Source organism: Schizosaccharomyces pombe (assembly GCF_000002945.2).
Source record: "Schizosaccharomyces pombe strain 972h- genome assembly, chromosome: II".
Taxonomy (NCBI): domain Eukaryota; kingdom Fungi; phylum Ascomycota; class Schizosaccharomycetes; order Schizosaccharomycetales; family Schizosaccharomycetaceae; genus Schizosaccharomyces; species Schizosaccharomyces pombe.
In genome coordinates this window covers 3,409,478-3,424,689 of record NC_003423.3, presented here as the reverse complement: position 1 = coordinate 3,424,689, position 15,212 = coordinate 3,409,478, and the positions used below count along the sequence as shown (strand labels likewise).

At 36.5% G+C, this 15,212-nt stretch overlaps 7 protein-coding genes and 8 long non-coding RNA genes across 15 annotated transcripts; 9 read left to right on the top strand and 6 right to left on the bottom strand.

Moving 5' to 3' along the window:
• The first annotated feature begins 210 nt into the window (after positions 1 to 210).
• On the top strand, positions 211 to 1,468 carry usp102 (U1 snRNP-associated protein Usp102). Its single transcript, NM_001022343.3, has 3 exons — positions 211 to 579; positions 633 to 902; positions 960 to 1,468. The coding sequence occupies exons 1-3, from the start codon at positions 459 to 461 to the stop codon at positions 1,316 to 1,318; spliced, it is 750 nt and encodes a 249-aa protein (NP_596424.1). The 5' UTR covers positions 211 to 458; the 3' UTR covers positions 1,319 to 1,468.
• vps25 (ESCRT II complex subunit Vps25) lies at positions 268 to 2,198 on the bottom strand. The gene is made up of 3 exons (NM_001022342.3): positions 1,933 to 2,198; positions 1,729 to 1,877; positions 268 to 1,684 (listed from the first exon to the last, which is right to left on the bottom strand). The coding sequence occupies exons 1-3, from the start codon at positions 2,120 to 2,122 to the stop codon at positions 1,496 to 1,498; spliced, it is 528 nt and encodes a 175-aa protein (NP_596423.1). The 5' UTR covers positions 2,123 to 2,198; the 3' UTR covers positions 268 to 1,495.
• On the top strand, positions 1,492 to 2,199 carry SPOM_SPNCRNA.6125. The gene has a single exon (NR_195475.1). It is a non-coding gene; the product is annotated as a non-coding RNA (long non-coding RNA).
• A 524-nt stretch (positions 2,200 to 2,723) lies between these two features.
• Positions 2,724 to 3,363, bottom strand: smg1 (Sm snRNP core protein Smg1). The gene is made up of 4 exons (NM_001022341.3): positions 3,321 to 3,363; positions 3,202 to 3,273; positions 3,049 to 3,156; positions 2,724 to 3,009 (listed from the first exon to the last, which is right to left on the bottom strand). The coding sequence occupies exons 1-4, from the start codon at positions 3,351 to 3,353 to the stop codon at positions 2,989 to 2,991; spliced, it is 234 nt and encodes a 77-aa protein (NP_596422.1). The 5' UTR covers positions 3,354 to 3,363; the 3' UTR covers positions 2,724 to 2,988.
• On the top strand, positions 2,767 to 3,295 carry SPOM_SPNCRNA.6124. The gene has a single exon (NR_195474.1). It is a non-coding gene; the product is annotated as a non-coding RNA (long non-coding RNA).
• A 137-nt stretch (positions 3,364 to 3,500) lies between the features above and the next one.
• On the bottom strand, positions 3,501 to 5,833 carry eif21 (translation initiation factor eIF2A). The gene is made up of 2 exons (NM_001022340.3): positions 5,778 to 5,833; positions 3,501 to 5,739 (listed from the first exon to the last, which is right to left on the bottom strand). The coding sequence occupies exons 1-2, from the start codon at positions 5,800 to 5,802 to the stop codon at positions 4,034 to 4,036; spliced, it is 1,731 nt and encodes a 576-aa protein (NP_596421.1). The 5' UTR covers positions 5,803 to 5,833; the 3' UTR covers positions 3,501 to 4,033.
• On the top strand, positions 4,281 to 4,532 carry SPOM_SPNCRNA.6123. The gene has a single exon (NR_195473.1). It is a non-coding gene; the product is annotated as a non-coding RNA (long non-coding RNA).
• SPOM_SPNCRNA.6122 lies at positions 5,033 to 5,312 on the top strand. Its single transcript, NR_195472.1, has one exon. It is a non-coding gene; the product is annotated as a non-coding RNA (long non-coding RNA).
• SPOM_SPNCRNA.6121 lies at positions 5,543 to 8,482 on the top strand. Its single transcript, NR_195471.1, has one exon. It is a non-coding gene; the product is annotated as a non-coding RNA (long non-coding RNA).
• rsc1 (RSC complex bromodomain subunit Rsc1) lies at positions 5,997 to 8,688 on the bottom strand. The gene is made up of 3 exons (NM_001022339.3): positions 8,644 to 8,688; positions 8,536 to 8,604; positions 5,997 to 8,471 (listed from the first exon to the last, which is right to left on the bottom strand). Exons 1-3 carry the CDS (start codon positions 8,667 to 8,669, stop codon positions 6,155 to 6,157), a joined length of 2,412 nt encoding a protein of 803 aa, NP_596420.1. The 5' UTR covers positions 8,670 to 8,688; the 3' UTR covers positions 5,997 to 6,154.
• Positions 8,627 to 9,252, top strand: SPOM_SPNCRNA.6120. The gene has a single exon (NR_195470.1). It is a non-coding gene; the product is annotated as a non-coding RNA (long non-coding RNA).
• Positions 9,253 to 9,401: 149 nt separating this feature from the next.
• SPOM_SPNCRNA.6119 lies at positions 9,402 to 12,336 on the bottom strand. The gene has a single exon (NR_195469.1). It is a non-coding gene; the product is annotated as a non-coding RNA (long non-coding RNA).
• On the top strand, positions 9,446 to 11,691 carry nca2. The gene has a single exon (NM_001022338.3). The coding sequence runs from the start codon at positions 9,631 to 9,633 to the stop codon at positions 11,350 to 11,352; it is 1,722 nt and encodes a 573-aa protein (NP_596419.1). The 5' UTR covers positions 9,446 to 9,630; the 3' UTR covers positions 11,353 to 11,691.
• On the top strand, positions 11,745 to 13,356 carry ptk1 (Fbl-like pantothenate kinase). Its single transcript, NM_001022337.3, has 3 exons — positions 11,745 to 12,083; positions 12,137 to 12,225; positions 12,298 to 13,356. The coding sequence occupies exons 1-3, from the start codon at positions 11,978 to 11,980 to the stop codon at positions 13,312 to 13,314; spliced, it is 1,212 nt and encodes a 403-aa protein (NP_596418.1). The 5' UTR covers positions 11,745 to 11,977; the 3' UTR covers positions 13,315 to 13,356.
• On the bottom strand, positions 12,493 to 15,183 carry SPOM_SPNCRNA.1599. The gene has a single exon (NR_150492.1). It is a non-coding gene; the product is annotated as a non-coding RNA (long non-coding RNA).
• Positions 15,184 to 15,212: the final 29 nt, after the last annotated feature.

The window sequence follows — 15,212 nt, the reverse complement described above, 5'->3', positions numbered from 1 at the left end:
TCACTATTCAAGCATTCGTAACTTTTTCTGCAACTGAAAACAAGATTAATGAGCAACAACATGGTCAAACATAGCGATGCGTTATCGTGTTAAAACTACGTCCATTTATTGAAGTTCTTCCTTTCGCGATCTTTAACTTGGATAAGGAGTGTTTCTCTCCATTTGATATTTGGTACATTAGAGTACTGTATTTTGAAAACAAGCGCTTTTAGAATACATCCAACGAAATATTAATGCTGGCTATAATTTACATTTTGAAATTGAATGTAAAGTCAACCATTACGAGCCATATTTACTAAAACAAGGTGGTACCTGAAAGACTACTTCTTTTGGTAATTAGCTGGAATTTAATGCCATAAGCTGGATTGTCTTCCAATTTTTAAATACTCGTGTTTTTTGATTCATCATAACATTAGTGCCGAAATTCACTGTGAATATCTTTTTATATTTAACATCCAATGGATCCTCAAACAAATTCGCATCAAGAGGTTCAACAACCATCTCCTAAAGAGACAGACTCTCAAACACCGTCAGAGACTCTCTACATACGCAACATTGAAGAAAAAATTCGTCTTACTAGTATGCCACTAATTTAAATTGTTTTAATTTAATTTAATTTCTAACAATCGTAGTGTTGAAACGAATTTTAGAACATCTCTTTGGGTCTTATGGTAAAGTCATAGATGTTCAAGCAAGAAAGACTTTGCGAATGCGCGGTCAAGCATTTGTAGTATTCGACAACTTGGAGAACGCGTCACGAGCGTTAAAGGATTTACAAGGATACCCTTTGTATGGAAAGCCCATGATGATACAGTACAGTAAATCTAAAAGCGATATTATCGTACAAAGAGAATCTCCTGAAGAAATAGAAACTAGGAAAAAAGATAGGAAAAATAGGAGAGGTATAATCTTTTTTATTCTAAAATCAAAGACCTCACTTTACTAACCTTATATTATAGAAATGCTTAAACGGACTAGCGCTCTTCAACCCGCAGCTCCCAAACCCACTCATAAAAAGCCGGTTCCTAAACGTAATGTTGGAGCTGAGCGTAAATCGACAATTAATGAAGATTTGTTGCCTCCTAATAAGGTACTTCTGTTACAAAATATCCCTCAAGAAGTAAACGCAGACGTCCTTACACAAATTTTCGAAGCGTTTTCTGGATTTCAAGAAGTACGTATGGTTCCCGGTAGAAGAGGAATTGCATTTGTTGAATACGATTCTGATAGAGAAGCAACGGTCGCAAAAAATGGGACAACAGGTATGTCCCTCAGTGGAAATCAAATAAAGGTAACATTCGCTCGGAAGGCCTCGTAGTTGATTCTGCAACTATTTTAATTCCCTCTTTCAAATTTTTGTTGCAATAATCATCCAAAAGTCACCTTTCGAAATATATAAAGCTCCTATCATTTTCATAATTGATCATTTGTGTATATAAATTATATAATGCAATTTTGCAGGCCCAAAATTATGTATATCAAGCATGTAATTATGTTAAGCTTTCAGTACCTTGAACCCGCTATATTTTCCAGACGATCCTTTCATTAATTCGATATTTCCTTTTTTCATTAGTAGCTCAAGAACTTTATGGAGGAGTACTTCGTCTAAACAATCTACCTCTTTATATTGTTCTTGAAGTTCGTAAAATGTACATATAGACCCTTCTCGTCCCATATCGGATAGCTGTAAAACAATTAGTACTTTCGACTATGCAGAAAATGGCTTACCCATTTCAAGATCATATTCCCCCATTCAGATATAGACCTCCAGTATACCCAAAACACGTCTTTAGGATTTCGCTTTTCAGTCCATTCTGCTAGGTTTTGTTTCACCATATCCTCTACTATTTCTCGAAACACCGAAAGAGGCAGCGTTCCTATTTGGTAAGAAAGAAAGTTAGCACTAAGGAGTAATACAAAGAGTTTTCTTACTATGAATTGTACTGTTATGAAGCAAAGAACTTTCTAACAGTTCTGGGTTTATCGTTATACTTGTTTGCCTGTTTTCACGACACCATAATAGTATCCACATTTGCCATGCTGCCTTTTGAGAATGCCAAGTATTATCGTTTAATTGACGGGTGAAGAAAGGAGGAAAGTTATAAATGGATGGAACACGCATCTTACTAGTCTAACTTAAGGACTTGATAGGTGAAACAAATTGGTTCTCAATCTCGTAGGTTAGTAATATGTACATTATAGTACTTAAACAGCAGTGCGCAATATAATCCGAAGTGTACAGGTAAAAATTAGTTATCTGAATATAGAATTAATCATAGTTAAATGAACTAATAATTTTACGATTAATTTAAGTTATCTGTCAATGCTAAGGTATTGCTTCTTATTTTTTATTTTATTTTTTTTTGGTGTAAAACACAAATATGTAAATAAATAAATAACTCTAAAGAAATACATACTACACGTTAGTTTTCGAATTTAACTTAATTTTTTTTAAATTTACTCTAATTCCAAATACTTTGCTTTTTAAGTTTATTAATTGTTAAAAGCGATAGAGATATTTACATCGAATTAAAATATAATGTATTAAACATAGCTGCTCTTTCTTTCTGTTTTTTTTTTTAATTTAATAATAATAATAATATAAATATTTTACATAAAATTTATTCTCTATAAAAATGAATTGGATGTGATGATTAAAATACTATCAAAACAGCAATTTAATTCAATAGAAGCAGCCATTTCGAATTATATACCGATACTTTGTCCAAGATTAACATATAAATTATTGTCTATAAAAAATACAGACTTTAAACGCTACACAACAAATTCTAAGTCTGCTGGTCTCTTTAGCAAAAAGCATATTAGATCATTAATTCAGACGGTATCAATTATAAAAACGGTCACTCATTTCTTAAACGTCAGCCTAAATCTGTTTTATTAATTTTATGCAAGTAAATACACCACTTTATTTTTAATAAGGGTTGGAGCACGAAATAAATGTAAAGAAACAACCCAATTTCTGAATTATCAGGTCATTTTATCCAAAGTCTGCTATGGTCAATTACAGAAAACACATTGAATGCTTACCTCTATCATTATAACGGAATTTCCACGAATGGCGACCGAGCCAATTTTTACTTTTTCACCGTCAACTTTCTCTTCAATGGAATCTTCTAATACTATATTCAAAAAGATCTAATAAAAGTTAGATATTTTTTTTTTTTACATTTAGCAACATACATCATAACCACGAAGAACACCGTAAACTTTTCGAGATCCATTTAGCTGAACAAATACCTGTCTATCTAGGTACTATAACCATGAATTAGAATTTTAAATTAAGAATAAAAATAGCATACCTTTTTAAGATCAGGCGCACCAGCTTTAGACATTTTGCTTTTGCCAAAAGAAAATGTAGTTCTTGGTGGTGATATAGCTCAGCTGTAGGTAGCACCAGTTTATGCTACCCACTGTCACTTATCTCATACTAAAATATTCCAATGGTTATTACAAAATCAATAAAATCCAATTGTAACAATTCTAAAATACAAGCTATACATATGAATCAGCTTTGGTAAAATGTACCAAATTGAATTTAACTTTCAATAAAATCAGTGATATGTAGATATTTTAAAGGACGTGTGCTATAACTTCTTAAGATAAGGTCTAAATTTGAAGAAGAGGGAATGACAAAAGATTATTGAAAATCAACCTGAACAATGAAATCTCATAAGTAGCCATGATAAGAGAGACAAACGAACAAAGATAACTTGGGAGAGACGCTGCTTAGTGCTTGATTGACTTCAAAACACGAATGAGCAGTTTTTCTGTACAGGTGTGCTATTATTTAATTCCAGCATTAAAGTGATGTAAAATACTAGTTTTAAAAAAGCAACAAGCTGATGCCGAACTTTTGATTTAATAAAACCTAACGACTGAAGATTTGAAAAACTTTATTCACTTCTTCAACGTCAGCAGCTATAAAAAACCAAGCTGTTCGAGAATGCAATAAATTCAATTCTTAAACAGAATAAATAAAATTCTTTAATCAATACACTTGCTCAAGAACTTTCTATGCATCCGGTGTCCATCCAAGCGCCTTGAGTTCAGCCAAAACTTTCCCTTCGGACTCAATCTTTTTAACTTGAGTGGCTTCAAGTTTTTCATTGTTATTGAGACGAGACTTCAGATCATCAATGGCGCGCAATTTTTTGCACAAAGAACGAATTTTCTTTTCGTCACTTACCTCCGCAGTTGGTTGTGCAACTTGTTTAACAGCAGGTTTTGTTTTTTTGTTATTCTTTTTGTTTCCATCTATTACAGGGGTAGCTCCAGGTACAACGCGCTGACGAGAAGAATTGACGTGCTTATTGGCACTTCCACTGCTCATTACATCGATCTCTTCACGGCGATAAGAGAAGGTAGAGTTCTGACCCCTAGCACCTGGTGGACGATAAGCCCCAGCTGGCTTAACTGAAGGTTTTGCAGCCAACTTACTAGCCGATGCATGCGGTGTAGGCGGAGAAGGTAAGGAAGCAGATGTAAGAGCATTTTGCAACAAGGTAGGATTTAAAGGTCGAGGACGCCAGAAAGCCTGGTACAGCTCATTAAATTCTTCATAAAACATGGGAGCACCAGTAATGTGCCAAATCTTAATGCTGTTGTCAACACGAAGACGAGGGGAAGTAACTGCAGTAAGAAGAAACTGACTATCCGGACTGAATTCACAGTAAGTGCAGTTTGCAGCTTCCACCGTGGTTATTTTTTTCATATTGTTTGCAGCATCGAAAATATCGATACTACCTTGTAAATTACCAAAGCCTGCTAACAATATGTAACGAGAGTTAGGTGAGAAAATCAAAGTATTCCTGGGAGCAGGAGGAATAATGCTTACAACGTTTGCTCTGTTGTCAAAGATAGCAGTTTTTGCAGGCATATAGCCATACACAATACCAAATTCTTTGGAGTCTGCATTCCAACAAACATCGTGAATTGGACCTTCACGATCTAAGTCAACTCGACAATCAAATTGTCCGGTAATACCTAAAAGGTATAGATTGGTCTCACCATAATAATTTTTATTTGATTTGTCGACCTCAGTTTGCGTTAAAACTAACAGAGAAGTACCTAAAGCATTCCATTTGAATTGCACCTTATCAGCCTTAAAAAATGTTTTTTGCGACAAAGGAGAGTTAAAATTGGGAATGCTGTACGTACGCACAGATGCAGGTGCGCCTTTTTTTTCTGGTATAAAAACAGCAACAGCATGATTTTGTCCAGGAGACAAGGCAAAATCGCTAATACCCTCGACCCTAAGTTTAGCAATAGGACCTTTAGACATATTCCCTGTTTCATAAAAATGAACTTCATTCGTGACTAGGCGAGCAGCTAAAGACTCGTCGCAGGTATATTGTAAATTCCATCCAGTCTGATTTCTTTGTACAAAGCTAAAAACCAGTTGGCCGGTCTCAGTATTCCAAACTTTCATATTTTGTTTAGGCGTTCCATCTGCTTCTTTACCAGGGCGTTCCCAAGTACTCAAATACTTGCCTAGAGGTGAAAACCCCAGTTCGTAGGTGTTAGCAGCAGGGAGCTGAGTTAACTTTGCGCCGGATTCAGTGTCATTAATAACAACTTGAGTGGCAGTGGCATATGCAAAGAGTTTCCCGTTTGGACTGTAACAAGCGTTACGCGCAGGCTCAGATATAGCTTCAAATTTGGGAGGAGAAGCATAGTTTTCACTAGCATTCACGAGCCCTATGGACTTTGATGACCGATCTAAATGTTAGCTGACAACTTAGAAAAATTTTACGAACACGCAAACTGGCTTTTTTGAGACATGCTATGGAGTCCACGAAAGCGATTGTTGGTTGTAGAAGTCTTATTTGCTATACTTGAGCAAAATGCGTTAGCCGCCGATTTAGCGACACCTAAAGAGTCCAGTAATATGAAAACAAAGCATGAAGTGGGTTCTCAACTGTACATCTTCTAAAGAATTAATACCAATTTAAACTTGCTTTTAAATAATTATCGTACTTGCAAAAACTCAATCTCGCCAAAGGCGCATCTTGACTATATTTATAAATTCATTTGTGGAAACATAGACAAAAAGTATATACATTATTAGGTTCTAAAAATCTTCAAATCTATCACAATATTTGTTTTCTAAAAATCACAGTGAGTAATTTTCACTTTATGGTGGGATCAAAGCATCTGACAGTGAGGCAACAAGATTCTCAAATTTAGCTTCACGACTCAACTCATTCGATCTTGCTTTTTCTGTAATAACCTGTGAACCTTTGCTCTTCTTATAAAGAACATACTCTACCGAGTGAGTTAAACTGCCATTTCTATTCTCCAAAGGAATTGGGTCTAACGGGGGGACCGTGTACCATAAAACGTTCTGGTGCTCATCCTTATCAAGCATTTTAGCAGTTTCAGTATTAATCACAGTCACATCATCGATTCCGGGAACCGGGGAAGATTCATCCAATTTTTGGTGCGTACCTGGGACAATGAAAGCTGGTGGAAATACTGGAAGAGAAGGCATACTGTTGATGGTATAGTTAGTCATTGGGGTTTTCGCCCCAGATATATTACCATTGGATCCCCCGTGCCTTCCGTTATGAGAAGTGTAGCTTAATTTAGCATAAGGAACGTTCATTCGTCCTGAATGACCACCTGAAATTTGATGAGAATGTTGCGTCGTATTTAAGGATTGCAAGGACCCAGATTGAGCGTAAAACGGACGAGCAGGAATAGGACTAGTACTTTTCGTGGAAGTACGCATAATCGGTGAATTGAATGCAGCCGTAGGCACATGAGAAGAATTGTGATACGAAGAATGTGAAGATCTTTCTGAATGTGAACTTGTTTTCCTAGCATACGTGGGCATTACACTGGGAGGATTTGGAGCAGAGGACAGAGGTGTGGCTATATCGTCAGTCGATAACGGAGTCGAAGCCTTGGTAGAAAAACTTTTTGTCTCTGAAATACTAGACGGGGGAAGAAGTGATCCCTGTGAGGGCAACATATGTGTATTACTATCAGTTGTCGCAGGTGAAGGCAAACCCTGAGATTTGCTAGCCAATAAGTGTAGCAATGGACTAGCAACTTTTGTCAGAGTAATAGGTCGGTCAAACAAAATCATCTCATATTCAGATCCGCTAACTTCTTGGGGCATGCATGCCTTCCATGATTTGATTTTGCTGAATTGTTTAGTATCATCATTATAACGTGACTCACAAACAAAAACGGGTGTGGAACGAATTCCTTTTGGTCGACCACGAATGTATCGAGTAATGTACATAACAAAGCATCTTCCCACAATCTCTGAGACAGGGTGATCTCTATAAAGGGATGTTTTGAAGACTTCATTTTCATAAAAAACGGCATCAGCTCGATGCACAGTTTGTTCAGGTCTTAAATACCAGCAAACAGTAACATAATTAATATCATCATCGGATTTCCAGATTCTATAAATTTGGGAAACGATTGGCTTACTTGAATCGGCAGGGTTACGAATCAATACCCAATCACCTACGTTGAGTAATGTGCCATCAATGGATACAGCAGGCTGTATATCATTCTTTGGTAATTGAGGAGAGGCTCGAGAATCGGTTTCATAATTAAAGAATTCACTATCCAGCTTTCCAGCTTCAAGTCTTAGTACGTCTGCCAAATAATTTTTTAAGAAATCTGCATCACGATAGACCTGGCTTGAAGGATCATTAAATGACTTAGCATTATCAAACATGAGGTTGAAATCATCTACGAACTGCTCGATTGTTTCATAACGATGCTTGCTTAACTTTTTTTGAATGACTTCAAGAGCCATCGGCTGTTCAATAGCCTGGTAATACTCAGGAAACATACGAGGATCAGGTAATCTTTCGAAAGGAGCAAACAACTGTCTTCCACTCCCATCTCTGTATCTCCTTACCTGCCGCATAATGACCTTTGCGCGAGCTTCTAATGAGCTAAGAGGTTTGGATGAAGGCTGAAGTTTTCGGCGCTTTAAATCCTCAGATTTGTATCTACCATCCCTACCAACCATAGATCTTCCTTTTACATCCGAGTCCTCCTCCTCCACATATAAATCAGAGTCATAAGCTTCGTCCTCATTTTTAACAAACTTGGAACCATTAGGTGGAGAAACACTATATTCTGGATTTCTACTGATAGGGCTACTAGTGGTAGCAGATGGTGAGTCCGTATTTGGCCAGGTTATTACTGGAATGTAGCCCTGTTGTTGAAACGTCCGTAATTGCTGTATACAAAATTCTTCAAGGGCTTGAACAAAGCTATATGTTTGCGTTCCCTCATAGAGAGCCTTAACATTAATAAATAAATAAGCCAGATCAGAGACAAATTCAGAGAAATCATGGTACTGAAATTCGTCAATCTTGCTTTGAATCGACTTCAGAGTAGTAGGTCGGCCATTTGACGAAGGAGATACTGATGCTGTATCAACTGAAGCGTTATCTATTAGAGGAGAAAGTAATTGACCACTTGAAAAAAAAATAGATGTTAGTTATTATTCTGGAAAGTTTTTAGATAATAAATTCTACGTACGAAACATCTTTTGCCGCTCGAACTCGTTCGAGAAAGAAATAAAGAACTCGTTGGAGTTTTTTGTCGTCTCTATTTGTTAATTGAAATTACAGAAAGTGCTGCACTTACGCGGATGGCCGAATTTTCGAGGACATCTCACTGATGGATTTTCTTGGTGTTTTCGTGGAAGACGTACCCGTACCTTGTTCGTAAGATTTTTAACGGGGTATATCAAACCTATGTTAGGATATGTTAAATTAATCTGCAAATCAACGTTAATGTATTTTTGCTATCGTTATCACAGCTTTGGTAATATGTTTAAATCTCACTATGCTATGCGACGGTGCGTTATCTCATCTTTAAGATAAATAAAGGATCGATGCTCACGATTCCAAATGAAATCACAACGAAAGACGGACACATTTCCCTCGAGCACTACAGTTATATTAAAACTGGACCAAGTTTCAGTACGGTTATTAGCTAATTCAGCAGGGGTTTTGTATATATTTAAAATTCTTTAAAGAAGAGATATCCGTATAATAGTGTACTACTCGTACAGATATCAGGAATATTCTAATATGGAGGTGATTTAATAACATAACATTGAAATAGCTCGCCAATATAATGAGGAACAGCCATTCAATTGAGATATGCTCTTATTGTATTAACGAGAGTCATATTAGATAGGAAAAAAACCTGTCAATAGTGTATACTAATTGATACACAAAAGAAGCTACATATAATGATACCTAACGTATGTGTTCATAAGCCTGCATAGTATTATTCACCAGATAATTAATAAATTTATTTAGCGAATTAGATCACTCCTTCTAATTTCACCAGCAAAGTAAAGTCATTTGTTGGCATGGTTAATGAGACCAATGATGTTTCCTACGAAAAATGTGGTCATACAAAGTGCTTGACGTTTTCCGAGAACTACACCCATTTCAAATATCATATATTTTAACTGACTATTTTTTTTTGTTTTAAATGCCCAAATAATTCTTCAACTATAGTGAATGCGTGTTTGCATATCTAGAGAAGTCATTATATCTAATATCTTATTTTTGCTTTTGAGACTGCAACAAAACGGGTGAATAACAACAGTTTGGCAATATGGAACTTTATCAAAAACATTTGAAGGATGTATATGCAAATTTTAATAAGCTTGCTGCGGTGCATGGAGAGACCACTTCCAATTCAGTAACATTTCATGTATTTCAACAATTGGATTCAACAAACTTGACAAATTATCAACTAGAAAATGTTATTACTCAAGTGAAGGAGCTAGATAAGGGACCAAAAGATTATCTGTATTGGGTAATATTGGGGAGGTGTTCAGCTCATTTACACGTAAAAATGCTAGATCAATTGTTAGAAGAAGCGATGATTATGTCTGATAACCTTCATTATTGGGAAAGCATCGATAAAAATTGGTATTCAAGGGTTTTATTCCTAATTCAATCTTTTCCTACTAGACTATATCACATTTGTCGAAATTCCATCAAATCAATTCTACAATTTCAAAATTTCTCTAATATTTTTGCTAAAAAAAATTTGTTCCCTAAAGTTTCTAAGTCGGATGTCCTTCTTTTTCCCCGTGATGCTTTCATTTCACAGGCTAGTTTACTTTCTCTCATACGACATGAATATCGTGGCAATGCAAAGCGACTTCGTCAACTTAGGGACGAGCATGCTTGCAAAATTGGATGTTTAACTCGTGCAATTATGAGTGAAGGAGTTAGTGATGCTGCTTCATCAAGTGGTGATAAAAATGGCATTTCAGCAAAAGCTGATTTAAAACAAGTTGTTTCCCAATGGATCCAAAGACTCTCACAACTGCAAGGGCAGAAGATTGACAATTCAGAGTCTTTGCCAGACATTCTTTCAATAACATTGGATAATCTGAGCCATCCAACAGATGAATATTTTGAGGCTAAAGCCTATTTTCGTCCAAGTGCAATAGAACGAAATTGGCCTAAAATTTTCGTTACTTTACTTTCCGCTTGGCTGTCAACCCAAATAATTACAAAAAACAGAACCAGCATACGTCTATGGATAGATTATCTTTATTCAACGGCTGTAGATTTCTACACTAATTGGATTCAAAAACCGATTTTAGGAATATTTGACACCATCCGCTCTAACAGGGCTGACTCGCAAATTACTTTGTTGCAAACCAAAAGTTTAGAAAGTGATATGGAAAGTTTACAGAGAATGGTGATTGATTTTGTATCCGATACTTCTCCTGCTGGTATAAACTTGGATTTGGTGAAACAAGAAGTACAGCAAGGAGATCTTACGTACGTTTTGCAAGCATATGAACATGACTTAAAAACCCCGATTAGAACTGCCGTTTCGGGGAATCTAGTTCGGACACTGCTTATTCAATTGCAAAAAACAAAAGTTGACGTCGAGGTAGCATTAAGTGGTATTGATCGACTATTAAAAAGTCAAGAGCTCGTCTTTGCAACAGTTGGAATAACCCCTAGTCTTATATTCTGCTATGTTATTATCAGGTATGTAAAGGCCAACATTTTCAACAACGATACTCTTTCAAGGGCAGAACGCCGCCAACGATTTAGACAATCACTTCGTGCTGCCGAACGTATTTTGGTTCGGTCACAGAAAATGAATTCTTTAGATGATATGAGTTATGGACTCTTGGTTTTCCAGGTTAACTTGATGGCCATAATGTCCATGGATATGGGTCTATCTAAGGATGTTGCTGAAGACCTACTTCAGGATCTCGAAGACATACAGTCAAGCTCATATGGTGTTCAAGCACAACTACGGGCAGTTGATCGGATTTACCGTCTATTTAAAAACAGTATTTAAGCACTTTTATTTAATGTTTCATACATGATTTTCATGAATAATAACAAAATTTCGGTTAAAAAACGTTTGATGTTTAGTGGAAAAAGATTTGATATTTACTTTTTCAGTTTTTCCATAAATGCATCATTTCCACCAGTCAGATTTCCTAATTTACTTTATGGTATTGCTTATTTGAGTTTACAAATGATGAAGCAGAATCTTGTTGAATTGCTAATCTGATGATTTGTTGTTATATAATCAGGAATAACATTCTTGTAAACGAAAATTTATAACAGTATGATTAGTAATGCTAGTATTATGAGCAAGGCATTGTCTTTTGCTACTGTTAATCACCTAAAGATAGGCTTAGATCGCGCACATTATGAAGTGCTAAGTTATGGCTCCAAGCTCCCAACGTACCCACACGTGATATCACCCGACTATACTATTTCTCTATATACTCATTTTTCCATTTAGAATACCAAAAGGAAACCTGGGTTTATTCATTTATTAGATTGTTGTTGTTTTGATAGAAAGTAAAAGGGAGTACTGTGATTAACTGCGTTCATTTGGCTTAATACGTGTTTTGGGTTATCAAAGATTGGTTTAAGACCAAGCAACTTTAATCAATTATATTTTAAGTACTATGAGTGAAACAGAATGCGGAAGGTTCAGTACAATTAGCAGAGAAACAATATCAAATGTTGAGCGGCAGTTATCTCAACCTCCTTCGGTATGGTTAAATCTGACAGGTAAGCAGAAGTTTAGAAATCATTCATTTAAATCGCTTATTAATAATTATTAGGTGCACGGATCATAGAGAATGAAGGACAATTCGATAAAGACATTGCCTTACCTAACAACAAATCACATGTAACTCATATTGCAGTTGATGTACGGTAACAGTTGGACGGAGGAGAGTTTTTCCAATACTTGCAAGCGTTGACATTGCTGACACTTTTCTAGATTGGAGGTTCGTTAGCTAAAGTAATGTACTATGTTTGTGAAAGCAGTTCACCTAGTTCTTCTTCTTCAAGTATATCTGAAGCCGAAAACTATACGGGTGGTAGGCTTTCGTTTATGATTTTTGAAACAGCAAAGATTGAAGATTGTATTCAATTTATGGCGAACTTAATTGACAATCACGTTAAGAATTGTAACAAAAAAAAGATTACATTGATAGCTACTGGCGGTGGGGCATATAAATTCTACGATAGGATGTCTAAACAATTGGACATCAAGGTTATTAGAGAAGATGAGATGGAATGTTTGATTATGGGCCTTAACTATTTTGTTTCGTGTATACCAAGAGAAGTTTTTGTGTTGGACTTGGATACGTGCGAATTAACATTTCAAAACCATCTGAATTGCTATCATTACCCGCACATGCTTGTCAACATTGGGTCGGGTGTCAGCATTCTTAAGGTTACTGGTCCATCACAGTTTGAACGAATTGGTGGTTCGTCTTTAGGAGGGGGAACGCTTTGGGGATTGTTGTCGTTGTTGACACCAGCAAACTCGTTTGACGAGATGTTAGAGTTGTCCAAGGGAGGAGATAACACAAGTGTGGATATGCTTGTAGGAGATATTTATGGAAAGGATATCGGCTACGAACGATTTGGACTAAAAAGCACCACTATTGCTAGTTCATTTGGAAAAGTGTTTCGTGAAAGAAAACCGTTGGAAGAGTTTGCGCCTCAGGATATTTCCAGGTCTTTACTACTGGCCATTAGCAACAACATTGGGCAAATTGCTTATTTGCACGCGCAAAAGCACAATGTTCAAAACATCTACTTTGGCGGCAGCTTCATCCGCAACCACGTTCAAACTATGCACACGTTGACATATGCCATTCAGTATTGGAGCAACCATACCATGAATGCATATTTTTTAAGACATGAAGGCTACTTGGGGGTGTTTGGAGCGTTCATGAAGTATGCGACCTCTCAGCCCAGCAACGTTCCTGTTCCCTCAATATCGTAGAGCTTCAATGAATAGCAGCACATAATGACTAGAACAAACAAAATAACTTTTGATAAATAAAAAAGGTACGACAGGTCACGCTATAACTAGTAAACAACCATTAAGTTACACGTTATTACATTATTAAAGTATTCCGTAAGAGATGGACTCTATATCTGATCTGAGGATGTCCGTCCGTCATTCTCGCCTACACGGACACGAGACATTTCAATGATATGATAGTAAGATAGGATGGATAGAGAAGGAAAGAAGAAGTCGGAAGAGACAGAGCAAGGGGTTAAGCAAATTTGCCCAACACAATACGCGGTCGTTGGAGTTTATCTATAGATTTAACGAATGTTCGATAAAAACAAGGGTCGGAATAAAAAATGACGAGAAGAGAAAATTAAGTGATATGACATTTTATCAACGGAAATAGGAAATACATATGGGTGATATGCAGGTACCCGAATATCAAAGAAGGAAACAGTAACCTATGTTTGAAAGAAGACAATTCGTAAATGAAACCCTTCCTTACTTATCATTAAACTAGCGATACTTGTTGGACTTCATAATGCGCGTCTCTATAGACGTTTGTTACTTTAAAAAATCTATTAGCAGAAGGATCAATTGATAAGACGAGAACGACTTGATGTTAAGTAGGCGCAAAGAAAACAAGCATTATGGACGGCTCAATGAAATAAATAATTAACATGCAAAAAATATAGAAAAATGCAATGTTCAGTTTATAGCACTTAGTAACAAGTGTTGCGAATTTTTTCCAACTAGTAGGTAAACATGCATTGTTAACTCTATGAAAACACTGGAAACATTGGTTCCGTGAAACTTTCGACGGAATCAAAGGGGGAAAAGGTTTTTAACGTGAAAAGTATAGTTCAAATTACATGACGAAGAGGTGTGGTAGATAAGTTTTAGAGAGCGAAAAAAAAAAAAAAAAACCAAAAAACCAAAAAGAGGTCAAATTTTTTTTTTCCTTTTCTCTCCTCTCTCCTTTTCAATTGATAAGGAATGGGCATAGAAACAAAAAGCAATTTGTTTAAAAGTTCATAAATTCAAAGGAGAAACATCTGCCAAAGTAGTATCAACTTGTGCACCGACGACGAGATAGAAAAGTCAAGTCAGAATCAGCAATGCTAGAAGCATAGATATCGATGTGACATTGCATACTCCTTCGTTATTGGGGATTTATTTACTAATGCTATCAAACTCAAGTTTCTTCAAAGTTATCATGAACTTACTATAAGAAATCTGATTCTGTGATAGAAGATATCGTTTGGAATTTAGGGTATACTATCTGTTGCTAATTTGCATACTTTTTGAAGTCTTGTGCCTCGCCTTACACAACCATCTCGTTTGCTTGACGGAGGGTAGGGTATCGCTGCATAACGAGTTGGACCATTTCTTACTAGGCTTTCCCGATACTTTCAGCAATCTTGCAGCATTATGGTTTCATTTGGCAAAATGAGGGAAAATGGGTGCGAAAAATTGCTCATACACCAACAAGTCCGTTTTGGAGTGTGATATGTTCATTTCCGTGACAGTTATACCCACTACTATTAATGCTATCACTATTCTTCCTTTCTTACTTTACTTTACCTTACCTACTTGTTGTCGTCCCTCATCATCTTTGCGACAATTCATGTGGGGGTAGGCGAACTAGTCGCTTTTACTATCTCTGCCACCCACGATGTTTACCGGGTTCGAGGTTCTTAAAGAGAAGACCTTGTTTCCTCGTGCACACACCGTGCTACAGCAGACCACTCACCATTCGCATACATAGTTTTACCTTGGTGAATCGCCAGCGCTAATCGCGGAATACCCGGGGAAGGAAACAAGAGAGAAGAGACACGCGAACGTGGTGTAAAGGCCGATGTCGAGAAGAAGGAATGAATTCAACG

Bases quoted from the DNA above. Each gene is read 5' to 3' on its own strand.
- nca2 (NM_001022338.3), top strand. From the start codon at position 9,631: ATGGAACTTTATCAAAAACATTTGAAGGATGTATATGCAAATTTTAAT.
- rsc1 (NM_001022339.3), bottom strand. From the start codon at position 8,669: ATGTCCTCGAAAATTCGGCCATCCGC. The intron at 8,605-8,643 runs GTAAGTGCAGCA...ATTAACAAATAG, and splicing joins TCGAAAATTCGGCCATCCGC to AGACGACAAAAAACTCCAAC. The intron at 8,472-8,535 runs GTACGTAGAATT...TTTTTTTTCAAG, and splicing joins CGAGCGGCAAAAGATGTTTC to TGGTCAATTACTTTCTCCTC.
- smg1 (NM_001022341.3), bottom strand. From the start codon at position 3,353: ATGTCTAAAGCTGGTGCGCCTGATCTTAAAAAG. The intron at 3,274-3,320 runs GTATGCTATTTT...TCATGGTTATAG, and splicing joins GTGCGCCTGATCTTAAAAAG to TACCTAGATAGACAGGTATT. The intron at 3,157-3,201 runs GTATGTTGCTAA...AACTTTTATTAG, and splicing joins GTGTTCTTCGTGGTTATGAT to ATCTTTTTGAATATAGTATT.
- vps25 (NM_001022342.3), bottom strand. From the start codon at position 2,122: ATGCGTGTTCCATCCATTTATAACTTTCCTCCTTTCTTCACCCGTCAA. The intron at 1,878-1,932 runs GTAAGAAAACTC...CTTACCAAATAG, and splicing joins TCATAACAGTACAATTCATA to GAACGCTGCCTCTTTCGGTG. The intron at 1,685-1,728 runs GTAAGCCATTTT...ATTGTTTTACAG, and splicing joins GGAATATGATCTTGAAATGG to CTATCCGATATGGGACGAGA.
- ptk1 (NM_001022337.3), top strand. From the start codon at position 11,978: ATGAGTGAAACAGAATGCGGAAGGTTCAGTACAATTAGCAGAGAAACA. The intron at 12,084-12,136 runs GTAAGCAGAAGT...AATAATTATTAG, and splicing joins GGTATGGTTAAATCTGACAG to GTGCACGGATCATAGAGAAT. The intron at 12,226-12,297 runs GTACGGTAACAG...ACACTTTTCTAG, and splicing joins TAACTCATATTGCAGTTGAT to ATTGGAGGTTCGTTAGCTAA.
- eif21 (NM_001022340.3), bottom strand. From the start codon at position 5,802: ATGTCTCAAAAAAGCCAGTTTGCGT. The intron at 5,740-5,777 runs GTTCGTAAAATT...GCTAACATTTAG, and splicing joins TCAAAAAAGCCAGTTTGCGT to ATCGGTCATCAAAGTCCATA.
- usp102 (NM_001022343.3), top strand. From the start codon at position 459: ATGGATCCTCAAACAAATTCGCATCAAGAGGTTCAACAACCATCTCCT. The intron at 580-632 runs GTATGCCACTAA...TAACAATCGTAG, and splicing joins AGAAAAAATTCGTCTTACTA to TGTTGAAACGAATTTTAGAA. The intron at 903-959 runs GTATAATCTTTT...CTTATATTATAG, and splicing joins AGATAGGAAAAATAGGAGAG to AAATGCTTAAACGGACTAGC.